Source organism: Brachyistius frenatus, unplaced genomic scaffold (genome assembly GCF_029030835.1).
Source record: "Brachyistius frenatus isolate BFR_SWC_R1_liver_20210118 unplaced genomic scaffold, ASM2903083v1 Contig_1, whole genome shotgun sequence".
In the NCBI taxonomy this organism is placed as follows: domain Eukaryota; kingdom Metazoa; phylum Chordata; class Actinopteri; family Embiotocidae; genus Brachyistius; species Brachyistius frenatus.
The window spans coordinates 5,338,566-5,353,307 of record NW_027210600.1 but is presented as its reverse complement, the minus strand read 5'-3'; the positions used below and the strand labels follow the sequence as shown (position 1 = coordinate 5,353,307).

Sequence of the window (14,742 nt, the reverse complement as noted above, 5' to 3'; positions counted from 1 at the left end):
GTCTAAAAAAATGAAGGCAGTTTTATATTATTTACATAAAATGATTTTCAGACTTTCATGTGTGTGCAGCAGAATTCACCTATTATGATTATAGGAAAATGTCATTGTAGACTCCCAAAAATGTAACATAATGATCACTTAATTAGTCGCCGTTAACTTCGCATGCAGACACCCGTCTATTGCTGTGACAGGTCAGAACATTACAGGATTTCTTTACTGTGATTTCTTGTGGTTTCCTTTTTTCTTTGTTATATTTCTTGACATGGTGCTTTTGAGGCATACGATTGCAAAATGATCTTCAGATTATCCTGATCCAAATGAAGCAATGAGAGTGGAAAAGACCATAATCGTAGTCATAAAAGGAATCTCATGGTGGGCTGTATGTCGGTGTCAAGGGAAACAGGTGTCAGCGTAGACACCAGGCTGCCCTGCTGGGTGTATGTTTGTCAGAGAGCGTGCTGTGATCGAGGACTGGGATGGTGGCCGGGGGGGATTTTAATATCACCAGTCAGAGGACAAGGAAGACACAAGATGAAGAAGAGGGAGATAGATGATGAAGGCACATGCGTGTGTGTGTGTGTGTGTGTGTGTGTGAGAGAGAGAGAGAGAGAGTGAAAGAGGGAGATTGCTCAGGATTTGGCAGTGGCCCCAGTGTATGGATGTTTGCTCTTGGTATGACATTTGGTGTGACTTAAATCTGCACACAAATACACACACATGCACACACATAAACAGATGTGCACACACAGCCAGCAGCGGCAGCTGTAGCAACAGAAAGGCATCAACAGCAGGCCGGAGCTGGAGCTTACTCGCTGCACGTGGCACCGCGGACAGGCCGCTTGTTGCTGCAGGACAGTCGAACAGACTGCGAGTGCTCACTTGCATACATAAACGCCTGTGTGCGTCTTCTCGCCCAAAATAGTCTGGTTTTTTTTCTGCTCCTCCATCTAAAATATTACTGCCGGTAAAAGCGGGCGTTTTCCCCGCTTCATGTCGTGAAGAGAGCAGAGGCGGCTGGAGAGGAGTCTCCCATGACTTCTGGAGGCTTCAGTTTTTAGGTGGGTCACAACCTCAAGTGTCTGGATGCATGTAGATATGTAATGTGTGCATACACAACGAAGCCATACACAGAAACAAAACATCAAAGGCAAAATTTGCATGGATGCTTCAGATCTTTACATGCATACATCCAAACCAAACCCCCAGGCTTGTAATATCCAGTGCAGAGCCGCTAATGTCTCTCTGGGGCTATTTTAGGCTGACTTGAAAATTGTAGCTCCCAGGCCTCTCCACTGAGAAGATTCTTTTTAATATATGCATGGTATTAGAGAGGGAGAAGCAAAAGACCTTAACTTCCTGTGAACTGTTCAGCCGGGCCTTGAGATCTAACGTGGTTAACAGACGTGATGATTAAACCCCTCGCTCGCTAAACAAAGTCATGAAATGGACCTAGCTGCAGCCTCACAGATAGAGCACTGCGCCATCGAGACTTTCGGCCACAGTGGACCTCCAAGTTCATAGCAGGCACTCTGCAGTCAAGAGAATCCGCAGAATTGTTTCCCTCCTGGCCTCAGCTTATTAACTCTCTTTCTCTCTCTCTCTCTCTCGGTTTCCTTTTTTATTTTTTATTACTGCATGCTTCCCAAAAGCCATTTGTCATCACTGATTATGCTTTGTACTGTTCCCCACCATACTCTTCTGCCTGCTACCAATACAGCCAGCTTTTTTCTCTATCTGCAATATGGAAGTAGATATGATTGATGATGGCAGAATTACATAAATTGCATTGATTCATAAAGTCAATGAATAAACAGAGATACTTGAATAATAATAATAGCGTGTGGTGATATAGGAATGATGTCTAAGTTAGCATTAAAGGTTCATGTTACCTAAGAACAGGAAGGGCTGTTGTAATCCTCAAGTATAATATTATTTGTTAAGAATACCGTTTTTCTCTTTTTTATTTTGGTCACAGAACTGTTTAAGTGAGAATATCTCAGTAACATTAAGAGGATTTGGAGTAGCAGAAAGATGCATTTATTTGCAGCCAACTTTAAAATATCTGTCATGTCATGTAGTGGGAGAGACTTTTTCTGCTTCCTCTGGTCTCAAACAGCTTCATTAATACTGGACTGGAAGCTGCGTTCAGCGACCAACAGTTATGTGTACCTCTCTCTGATGTGTATGTTGAAAAGACTTTAGCGCTGCGTACACTTGTTTCTCTCATGAAGTCGGTCCAAACAATAGGGCCATTTTGCCATTCATCTTTTTAGAAGCAAGTTAACAAGTCAACCAAAAACCTTTGTGTGTTTGGACATGTGATGGATAAATCTGATACTTCCTTACAAAATGTAGTAGTTGTTTGTATTTATTTATGTCTCAGACACTTTAACAATCAATATGCACGAGTTCTCCCTGTAGGCATAAGCAAGCAATCGTGAACTCTTCCCTGTTTTTTTTTTTTTTACACTTGTTAGCATTCATAAACGGCTAAATGTAAAAGGTGACATCATAACACTTGCAGGAATTAGCTTTTTAGTCTTTTCTACAAGTTACATATTTACATTAAAAAGTTAAAAAAAAAAATACTTGACCTCTGTATTGTAAAATCAAACCATGTGTAACAAATGGTTGTGTGCCCACTCACTGCCAGCACTGCAGTTATTATACATTTTTGGTCAAGAAATTGACCTTTTCTGTACAGTATTTAAATTTTCCACCTCAACAAAGCCCTGTAGTTCCTCATAGTTACCAGTAAGGAGCAATAACGTATGATTAATGAAACAAAACTGCTGTTCTTTGACAGATGAAACCCTTGTTTAAATATCCTGTAAAAAGGTTTTGAAATATTAGGTGAAAAAAATTTCAGCCCATTCTGGTACCAAAGACTTGAACATAAAATTCTTATCAAGACAGAAATAGTGATATCTCAAAACGTAAGAGTATTTCTCCACCGTGAATTGATGTGGAGGCGACACATACTTGTCTCTGAAATAGCATCAATGAATCCTGTGTGGGATTTATCTGTGGGAAGGCTAGTGATATCCAGAGTGACCAATAAAGTAACATCTGACAGGTGAGAGACAGCAAAGATACTCTCTGATATAAGAATGTCTGGACCAGATTCTTGATGAACGAGACCGTTTTCACACAACAGAGGAAACATCATTGACATTATTTTGTGCCGCATTGCCCCAGCACAACAGGATCAGTCACAGATTTATGCATTTATGCTTTCACCAGGTTCAATTCAAATTTATATTTGAGGAGTTTTGTTGAAAAGCTACATAGCTTTGGTGAGAACTTTTGAATATCGTGCAGAAAAGGTCAATTTCTTGACTGAAACCTTGTGTCTTTAATTGAGGTAGTTCGCAGGCTTTTTTCACTATTGTATATTACTCATCAAATCACATGGAACCATGGATGTTTGGCCTTTTGCTTGAAGTTTGAGGATTCAATGATTGTTGACTTCAAACTAACTAAATCAAATTTTAGGATATATTCAAGTGTGCCATTTTAGTTGCCAGATAACACTAAACTAAGTTTCCCATTTTCTCCCTCATTCTATAAGAAACGTTGGGCCTTTGTTCAAGCGTTGTCCTTCTCACAATGGTTACTTATTTGAGTTTGAAACATCGAATATTTAATTCAGATCTCCCTACTTCACATTGTGCTAATATATCCATGCTTTCCTTCCCTCGATACCTCACCCTCTCTGTGCCCAGCGTGTTGTCACTCAGCCCGTGTCCTTCCGCCCGTATATCCCTTGCAGATGGCTGTGTCCTGTTCCACTGGGACAGTGTCCCACAGGGGCTTAATCCCATTGCCAGTTTCCTGTCCCCTCCTGCCCCTCTCTGACATGTCCACTGAGTCCTTAAATTATCTCACCAACTTGTGCTTTTGAATTGAAATCACTGTGTTTAATTTTATCTGCTTTTAAACAGGTTCTTTTACTCAGAGGTGCAGCAGGTCACTGCTTCAATGAGAACCCAAAAACTGTTACAGGCCTGCCTATGTTAGGTTGCTACACAGCGAGGATAATTAAGCATTTTAATTAAGCCTGGGACTAAATGCTAAAGTTATACTTGTGGGACTAGATTTAAATAGTTTTAGAAAAAGGTAATGACATACATAATGTACAGCAGGTACACTGCTTTCAAACTCTATTTGCTTATTTTTTTTCTTTCTGTGTTGAGTGTTGTGTTGTGATCTCTCCACTAGCTTCTTATTCGGTATAAAATGGAGACATCAGCCGTCGGTCCCCACAGATAACTCCTGTCACTCTGAGCCTGTTGACAGCAAAGTGCACTTAAACTCTCAGGCTTTGTAGATAACTAATCATGTGTGTTAATGCTTTATGCAGCAACATCACCCCATTACAAACACACAAACACACCCTCCTCCTCCTCGCTCTTTCTCCCTCCAGTTGGGAACAGTTCAAGTGGCGGCACACATGAATGGCTTGACGGGCTGCCATGGTAACTGCACGGCCGACACAGTCGGGCTGACAGACATTTCCGACCCAGCCAGGCGTCGCCACATTTGCTGTTGCCATGACAACTCTGTAAACAGCACGCCTTCCTCTCAAAATGATGGAGAAAATCAAAATCAAAGGGGTCTTAAACGTTTGAGGTGTGTTCTGCTTACATCTTCATCAGAAGGAACTGGAAAAAAGGAAATTAAAATGATTCGAATGTGTCAATCATCGGTGGAAAAGACAGATTTATCACATACCATGTCTGAGTGTGTGGTCAAGTTGACCATCTGCGTGTCCCCTGGGTGCAACAACAATGAGAACAGAGGTCCCCTAAGTAGGTCAGTTGTTGGTGTGAGGCTGGGCAGGCTTATCTGGGCACACAGTGGTCCAGCTCAGTGGACCAGCTCCCTTTGTTCCACAGCACGGCTCCACGGAGCGCTCCCACAGAGGCCGCCAGCATTGCTGCAGCCCTGGGGTCAAGTCTTTCCAGCAGCACAGCTAAGACTTCACTTTGCTTCTTTGTAGAGATACAGAGGTGATGACTGAATGTGGTAATCCTCAGAAATGGATGTGCATGTGAATGGACTACCTTAAAATGACCTTTCCTGGTATGTTTGTAAGGCCAGTGACGGTTGGTTTAGGGTTAATAGAATTTAATTTAAAACAATCTGCTGTGGTTATGCTGGAAATTATAGATTTGCGTAAAATAGGATATCTCATGGTTTCAATTTTAACTATCAAATAGCAATACCTATCATCTTTTTAACCGATTTGTCTCCAGGAAACATGTTCACTAATTAGTTGATAATGGCTGTAACCGCTACAGTAAGTGTGTAATCTACCGTAACGTCAGGGGATAACTGACTTTTTCTGCAATAGCTGATTGACTTCTGTTGATGTTTGAAATTAGGTCTCACCCAACTCAGCTTTAGTTTATCAATAGCATTTCTCCAACTAACTGAACAGACTTGTGACTGATTGTATGACGTAATGTTGTAAATATTATTTTTGATAGATCGTAGCAATCTTCACATTTTAATCCAAATAATAGACCTTTTCACTGCAGATATTGCAGATATTGGTCTTGTCATCATAAGTTCGACACAGGATCGATGGCCCCATATTTTCAGTTGTCCCAGCAAGCCACCCATGTGAACAAGTATATTTCCATTCACCTACTTTATTACAAACTTTGATTTTTTTTTTTTCATAAAAACATTCAATGTGGAAATGATAGCAATTTGAAAAAAGGTCCAAGTACAGCAAAAATGGTTTTAGTTAGGCAGACATATAAGAGAAGTTGATGTATTTATAAAAAAAAAAAAAACTAAATGCAACGGAAAAAGGCTGAAAAAGATCATGATGTACATGAAGTATGTGATTTAAATGTCACCCAACTGATTTTATCACTAGAACTGCCATAAAATAGAAAGCAGGTTTGGATAATGATGCACTTTTATATTCTGTAATTGAAGTTTAAGCATGCTTGAATGAGTCAACATAATAGTGTAATGTAACCGTCATGACTTTCCATAGAAATGATGTATTTTACTGTTTAAAGGGAAAATACTGTCGGTTCATATAAATCACCTTTTTATATTTAGGAGTATATCTGCTTAATGCTGCAGTCCTTGCCTCAAATACAAAAATAAATATCAGTGAAATCAACTTTGGTCAGCTCTGTAGCCTGCAGCAGGAATGAGTAATGAGCGAAGTCCCTCCTGAGGCTGGATCAAAATGTCATTTGATTGCTTGGGGGCCTGGATGCCACATCATTTAAAATGGATGGTAATGATGCACAAATGATAATCTTTCATTTTTGTCTTTATTGGTCAGACCATGTTACACAGCAGAAACACAGCAGCCTTAAGGGACGCTGAAGTCACAGAACATATTAGTTAATATTACACTAACAAATTTCTGTCGTTTTCACAACAACATCGCTGTATAATAGACAAATGCTGTAGAACCTGTATACAGCATGTTGCTGCAGATCTGCAAAGCATCATGGTCAAAATTCATGAGTGGGTAATTCCACAGTAAATATACTCTTCCTGTGAACGATTATACAGTCATTTTGAGCAGGATAATCGGTCTTTGCTTTAATGGGGCATTCAGTCTAATTATTTGTTGGCAATCAGCAGGTTACAACAAGCGTCAAATGCCAGTTATGCAAAATTATAATTCAGAGAAAACCCACTTCTTGATAACTGCTTTTGCTGATTATGGACAGTAAGTTAATTTCATGTTTTCAAAGGAAAAGAAAGTGGATCTCCGTGTGTGTGTGTGTGTGTGTGTGTGTGTGTGTGTGTGTGTGTGTGTGTGTGTGTGTGTGTGTGTGTGTGTGTGTGTGTGTGTGTGTGTGTCTGTGTGAAACCATGAAGTGTGTTTACCACACAGCCCCGGCTCGCTTATTATGTGATTTAGAAGGAGCTTCGAATGTAAAGTGACCTGAATGCCGGTGATGTCAGACCCTCCATTCATGAAACACATGAATAATTGAGGAAGCAGCAGGCTCAGTGCATTGGCGCTGAGTAGAGGTGGAATGCAAAGTGAAAGCCATCTCTTTCCTCATTTGCTCTCTCTCTCTCTCTCTCTCTCTCTCTCTCTCTCGCTCTCCCCTGGCTTGCACATTCTCCCTCAATCTCGTTCCATCTATTGTCAGTCTGCAGCTGTGAAATTCTGTGAAGCAGGAGCAAGAAATCGCGAGAGGAAGAGCCTCGCTTGGATACGAAGGGAAGCAGCGAGCAGGCAGATGATCCAACTGCTGGTAGAGCGGAGGAAGAAAAAGGGAGAATGGAAACGTGCAGGTTGCTGAGAGGGAACGGGAGCTTATCAGCCTCAATTAGACAAAGGAGAAGGGAGTGAATGAAAGACCAAGTGTGATATCCAGCTTCGGGCGGTTTCTCTCGGAGAAACGATTGTTTTATCCGCTGAGTCCGCTTCCTCCTTCTTCTCCTCTCATCCTCCTGGCATGCTCCAGAACTCATCCACCCTCCTCCTCCCTTTTATCCCTCTCTCCTCTCTCCTCATCCACCCCCTCTCCTCCCCCCTGTGCCTCATCCAAGGCTCCCCCTGTGTGAATGAAGCCGTTTGAAAGGGGCTGATCGCTGCGGAGCGGCTCTCTACATGGCTACGAGCAGGTTAGTGCCGGGAACGACTGCCTGCTTACCTGCCTGCGTTCAGCCAGGATGACATGGAGCCTGCATTATGATTAGTTTCCCCTGCTTGGCAAGATCAACATGTACCAAATAGAGGGAGAGTCTGAGGAGGGGGGCAGCTGCACCTCAGCCCACCAATGCCTCTTCTTTGGCAGGTGGTGTTAAGGGTGATGTAAGCTGGTTATTAGGAGATCAGAGCTGGCCGGGGAAGATCAGTGGCCCTAAGCCTGCTAAAGAAAATCTCCCTGCCTGCTTCTTCCATCTTTTCTCTCTCTTCCTCTCTTCCTCTCTCTCTCTCTCTCTCTCTCCCCCCCCACCCCTCCATATATCAGTCCAGCTATCTCCCACCTTTTACACGGAGCGAAAGAAAACAAAAGTGCAGTGCGCAGTTGTTGGGATGATCCGCTGGGTGAACAGCTCGATACTGGGGGTTTCCTACGAGGACATGGTGGTGTTTGAGTGTGTGACGGTGGCCAACGAGGGCTTTCACTGCCTTGAGGGCTGTTACGGCGAGGTGTCGAGGGACTGTGTCTTTCAGCAGGGGTATGGTGGACTCTGATGTATATACGAGGGTGTGTGTGTGTGTGTGTGTGTGTGTGTGTGTGTGTGTGTGTGTGTGTGTGTGTGTGTGTGTGTACACAGTGTATGGGTGGGATAGTATGAGTTGTTACAGTCTATAATAATCTGTACAGTTCATAGGTGCATCTAAATGCAGTGCTGGTTTAGTTTGTATCATTTTGCAGATTACGTGAATGATGCTGCTTATCTTATGGGCGCGCTGTCATGTATTTCTGCAGTATGTGGGCGTATGTACTCTTGTGTCCACGCGCATGCTCATGTTTATGTCTGCTCCTGTGTACTGTGTGCGCATTCCTGTGTGTGCATGCGCAGTGGCTGCTGGTGAGCGTGTTGCTCCTCATGGTCTTTTCAAACCAAGCGGAGCTGAAGGGCCATTGCCAGATGGGTATTTTCCAGGGTCAGCAAAACTGTGAAAACAAGTGGCGCCCTCAGAAAGGCCCGGAACTCTGTTCTATTGTGACGCTGAACGTTTGGACAGCTTGAGCTGGTTGGATTTAGAGCTTTAGAGCTTATTTAAAGAAAAGACTGTAACAAAGTGCAAACAGCGGCCTTGTTTCTCTTTCATTTTTTTTTTCTTTCATTGTGTATGGAAGAACTTGACCTAGTTTGAATGACTTGACATGTCGGGAGCCTCTTTGAGCAACACCTTGAAGTCAGTCGTCTACTCTGTAATGCAGATGAGTTCGGTATTCGAGCCCCTGGGACCAATCTTTTCTGCACAGTATGCAAATGAACACGCTGCTGTACAACTTTTAAGATTTTAGTATTTTAATAATCAAGTAAGGGTTCGGGTTAACCTTCCCACTGCCTCCCTGCTGTATTTCCCGCTCAGACTGCATGTCTAACAGCAGAGCTGGTCGAGTATATTTAGTCACACACGTTGAATATTTAAACCACACTCTCTGTTCACTGTTGCTATAGCGATATTCATTCTAAGCTCAGCCTTATTTGAGCTTTGTGGTCGTGTGGGCGGCGTTCCATGTGACATGTCTTTTTAATTGTTAACTCATCAGTTCCCTCCCTGAAGTGTTGTATCTTACTGAAAATACATGTAGACAGTAGCCTCTGGCTCGCTTTATCAATGCAACCCTACAAAGCTCGTATGAGTGGTGCTGAAAACCTGTGTTTTCACTTTTTGAATGGTATTTTTGATTCCAGTTGGCCTCTTTTATTTTGAAAACATTTTTTTTTTTTTTTTATTGGTACACCCCGTGGCATCAGCAATGACTAGTATGTCATATGTTTGTCGTAAGCTGTGCTGGTAGCAACAGCGTATTATTCTGCAGCTGCACTCGTTGTTTGTCATTCACTCAAATCCACAAACATCCAAGTCCAGAGATAATGCTCTCCCAGGTCCTCCCCCTTTATGCCTCAGTGTTGTATTTCATGAAGCAGTTTCTAACAAAGCACTTGCAATAGATGCTTTTGTCTGCTCCTCTGAAGGCTAACGTCAGCTGCATGCTCACTCTCTCCACACTTACAGTGCTGGTTCAAAGAGCAAAACCGTTGTGTGAATGACTGATCGGGCTAAGTCATTCATATGCTGATGATGGATCCATGTTTCCATTGTTTACTGCCATGTATCTGGAAAGGAGAGGCGATCCGTGAATTTCTCTTTTGCTAAAAACAACAAGGGGGATTCCTGTGCCAGAGACAGCCTGTTACCTTCTGCATGCAGGGAAATTACAGCGGTGTGGTGAATTGATCTGTATTTCTGAACTCAAACAAATGAGACATTGGTCATTTATTCATTGTCAAAAATAATCCAATAATACATGTCCGTGAGAGGCAAAAGTATGTGAACCTCCAGGATTAACAGTTAATTCGAAGCTAAAATTAGAGTGCCGTGTTTTCAATCAGGTGTGAGTAAGTACCCTGTCTTTTTATTTAAAGAACAGGGATCTGTCAAAGTCTGAGCTTCACATCACACGTGTGTGGAAATGTATCATAACACAAACAGAAGAGATTCATGATGAGCTCAGAAAAAGAGTTGTAGATGCTTATCGGGCTGGAAAAGGTCACAAAACCATGGAGAGTTTAGAAGTTTAAGATCATTGTTACGCTCACCAGGAGGGGTCGACCAACAAGTATGGGAGGTCACAAAGGAACCCAGGAAAACTTCTGAACAACTAAAGGCCTCTCTCACGTTGGCTGATGTTCATGAGTTCACCATCAGGAGAACACTGAACAATAACAGTGTGCACGGGAGGGTAGCAACGGGGAAGACACTGCTCCCTAAAAAGAACATTGCTGCCCGTCTGCAGTTCACCAACGACCACTTGGAGAAACCAGAGGGCTGTTGGAGGAATGTTTCATGTATTGATTAGACCAAAGTAGAAGTTTTCGGTTGAAATAAGAAGCGTTATGTTCGGAGAAAGGAAAATACTGCTTTTCAGCAAAAGAAGCTCCTCCCATCTGTGAAACAGGCTGGCGGTAGTAACATAGTTTGGGTCTGTTTTGCCGCATCTGGACCAGGACGGCTCGCCATCATTAGTGGAGCAATGAATTCTCAATCATTCCTGTGAATACTAAAGGCAAATGAGGCAAATGAGCCTGGATCATGAAGCCAGACAACAACCTGAAGCACACCAGTTGTTCTCCTAAAGAAATGTTAAAAACGGATGAAGTTAATTTTTTGGTATGGCCAAGTCAAAGTCCTGACCTTAAGCAGTTCATGTGAATAAACCCTCCACCATCACAGAGCTGAAGGAAGAATGGGATAGAATTCCTCTAAGTTGATGTTCAGGGCTGATCGACAGTAAGGCGTTCACCCCAAACACTGAAAGCAAAGGTTCACTTACTTTTGCCACTCGCAGACATTTAATATTAGATCATTTTCCTGAGTAAACAAATGACCAAGCATAATATTAATGTTTATTCAGGTTCTCTTCATCTACTTTTAGGACTTGTGTGAAAAATCTGATGTTGTTTTAGGTCATATTTATGCAGAAATATAGAAAATTAAAGAGATACTGTTTCAGAGATTGTCTTTTTCTTTTCTCTTGTATTTGTAGTTTTTGTAACCTAAACACAGCTCTTAATTAAAATATGGATTATGTATAGTTCCTCAGGCACTCTTTAAAGAACTAACAAGTTTGAAGAATTATTTTATATGTTTCTAATATTTTTGTTCAGGTCCAACTCTGTTTTCTGAAGCAGCCACTGATCAGATGAACTAGAATCCAAAGACTTGAGCTTTTTAGTTGTGTAATTAATGACTTCCATGGGACTTGGATTTAACCTCATTCAGTCCTTCAATCTTCCAGCTGTGACCTGCTGTGTGTGGGTGAAAATGACCTACCAGGATGTGACATAGAAAAGAGCACCTCTGAGTCTGACGCACTGTATGGTGCTCTCTTTTTCTTCACGGGCGGAGGATCTGTGTGTTGTTGGTTAGCATGTTCAGACGCTGTCGGGACACGCTGTCGGGACACAAGGCCGGTTGTTCAAGAGTTCAAATGCAAACTTGGAAATTACGAGTGTTCTCTAAACAGATCCATTGCAGCTCGAGGCTTAAGTCTGGTATCTATAAAATCTGCATTAAGTATGTTATTAATTCATGTATTTGCTGTATTTGGATAAACACCATACAAACCGGCTCATTTTCTATGATTTGAAACGCTATTTTCTACTAATGAGAAACTTACTGATTATAATTTCAGAGTTTTAATCACCACCTCACATGTATCCACTTCTCTCTGTCTAAATGCACATGGTGCACGGGCTTCTAATTTTAACAATTTTTTTTGTGCTTTATCTGATGTTATTATACCTGGTTTCAGTCATGACTAATAATTAACTTCTTTACACTTTAAGACTCATTCTTTGAAAAAAGATTAGAATTATTTTGGACAAAATATTGTGGAATATAAAATCTGTCAGGGGTCTCCAACCAGTAGCTTGCTGTTTCAGTACGTGTGTGTTGAGTATCAATTTGTTATTGTTCACATAAAAAGCTTATTCAGCTGGTTTGGTGGAGCTCGGTTATGTGAATATATGTTACAGTGTCGGAGAGCTACACGAGTACATAAGCATTGGGCACTTTCATTTTGTCAAAGTGTCTCTGAGAGGAAAAAGGTTGGAGACCCCTGCATTATTGTAATCTGTCTTATATTGTAAGTACAGAATTATTGTGCATCCAAGTCTGTTGTCTGAGAAGAGTCCATACTGATGGACAGACTGTCGGAAGCCCGACCAGCACTATTGAACACGTAATCGTACTGGGGGAAGCCTCCGCTCCACCTCCCACCCGATAATGAAAAATGGATTTTTGTTTTATTTATTTTTTTACCTCAGTATAAACATGATTGTATTTTGTAATGACCGGTCATGAAACGCCTTCAAGACCCAAAAAAACCCAAAAAGAAGCCAATCTTCTTCTCCATTTTCAAAGAAACTCCACAACACAGCAGTCTGCTCATGAGCACATTTTAAAGTTTGGTCTTCTGTTTCCTCCACAGTTTCCCTTCAGGGTTTCCCCTCAGTGTTTGATAGTGGCGGCAGGCTGCTGGGCCTTAAATAAAGACACCTCTTCTTACATTATAAAGAACGTCTTTAGGAAACAGAACATTAACCTTCAAAGGCAGAACACTGTCCTATTTGACACAACAAATGACACATATTCAATGCTTAATATGGATGTTGTTTTGCATGTTGTAACAAAACTGATCACAAGACGAGATGGGACAGGATCTATGTTCCTTAGCATTAATACTAAACCAAAATACTCGTCTATTTTAATTTCTTTGCCAACTTGCGTGTGTGCTGTATGTGTGCGTAACGCAGAGACAGAGCCTCAGACAGCAATAATGACGCATGCTAAATATCAATGCACTCAGCTTCCTGATATACCATGATATGGATGACAGGCCCTACTTGATAATCCATAAATTAGAAATGAATACACAAAAAGGGGACCTCCAAATAAAAAAAGGTTCTGGGTTCAAATCCGGGTCTGGGCCTTTCTGTGTGGAGTTTGCATGTTCTCCCTGTGCTTGCGTGGGTTCTCTCCGGGTTCCTCCCACCATCCAAAACCCCGTGCACCTCAGGTTAATTGGTGGTTCTACAAATTGCCCTTAGGTGTGAATGATCTTTGTCTCCATCTGTCTATAAGTGTTGGCCCTGTGATGGACTGGCGACCTGTCCAGGGTGGACCCTGCCTTCACTAGAAGTGAGCTGGGATAGGCTCCACCCCCCACCCCCGTGACCCTGTTCAGGATGAAGTGGGTATAGATAATGGATGGATGGATAGGACCTCAGATACAGCAATAAATTATCAATAGTAATGCAAAGATTTTGAATTCAAGCTGCAGCTCAGCTTTAAAGTCTCTTTTGGCAATCACCTGCTACTGAGAAGGGACAGAAGTGGATGCGGACATAATGTATTATAAAGAAAGCTTTTCCACAAATTTACTGTTATTCATGACAGTAGGGATAAATCACTTGTCAGTGCAGAGTACACAGTGTTCAGTACAGTCGAAATGATCATCCAGTGAAAAGCAGACCATTTTGTAATCATATAAATTGATGTCTGAGGTTCCATAAATATACCAGACGTGCATTATTTACCCTGCAGCATTAAACAGATGTGAGAGCTCTGTGATGTTTTTGCCTTTTAACATCAACCGGCTATTGGTCCAGCAGGCCCTGACAGCCGGACAGAAGCTGTCGACACTGCTCTCTGTGAGTCGGGGCTCCGAGCTGCATTCAAGTCCCGAGTGTAACAGTAGATCAGTAATTCATGGCCACTAACAGCGGCCATTGGCTGACAGTGACGTAATGGCTTGCATAACGCCCTGTCAAGTAACCAGGCCTGGCAGCCGTGCTGTCACACAGATCACTTACAGAGCCTTTTGTTGGCTTCTGTCATTGTGAGGAGAATACTTCTTGCTGAGCCACTGGTGTGTGTGTGTGTGTGTGTGTGTGTGTGTGTGTGTGCGTGTGCGTGTGCGTGTGTGCGTGTGTTGAGAAGAGAGTGTCTAGTTCTGGATCACAGAGGCTACCTGATAGGAACTTAGTGTACAAAGAAAAGACTGAGGCGTCCTGTCTTAAGACAGCGGTCTGTTTTTCTTTGTGGAGGTAATAAAACAAAGTCCCATGTTCAAGTCAACATATTGCACAATTTGAGGTCAAAGGGGATCATATTCTATTTATATTCACTCTGCCAAATGATGCTCTCCACCTGTTGTATCCGATCATATCTCCAACCACTGGTTTTGCGAACAACAAAAACTGTTTTAGTGTTTCAGGGAAAAAGATCCTTCGTTATTGTATATTTTAAATAATGAATTCATGTCAAGAGTTCAAATCATTAAATACATTTATTGAATACATTTTCCTCATCAAATGGGCAATGAGCTAAAAATACACATATTGTTTTCCTCGTTGCTTTTCACGTGCCGCATTAGTCAGAAAATCCTTGTGTCCAGTGTGTTGTCCTCGTTGCTGCTTGTGCTGCTGCTGTTGTTGCTGCTGCTGCTGCTGTTGTTGTTGTTGTTGTTGTTGTTGTTGATGATGTGGAGTTCC

The 14,742-nt window shown here is 42.0% G+C and overlaps 1 protein-coding gene across 8 annotated transcripts in view; it reads left to right on the top strand.

The window, feature by feature from the left end:
- Positions 1 to 14,742, top strand: part of gramd1bb (GRAM domain containing 1Bb) — a 109,051-nt gene that overhangs the window by 69,550 nt on the left and 24,759 nt on the right. Inside the window, exon 1 of one of the 8 annotated variants that reach the window (XM_069712224.1) lies at positions 7,143 to 7,620. The exons of 6 other annotated variants lie outside the window; for them this stretch is intronic. In XM_069712224.1, the coding sequence (XP_069568325.1) occupies positions 7,607 to 7,620 (14 nt within the window). In that variant the 5' untranslated portion in view covers positions 7,143 to 7,606. Of the gene's footprint in view, positions 1 to 7,142; positions 7,621 to 8,076; positions 8,182 to 14,742 lie in introns of those variants that run through there. One more of the 8 variants, XM_069711894.1, reaches the window with a different exon arrangement.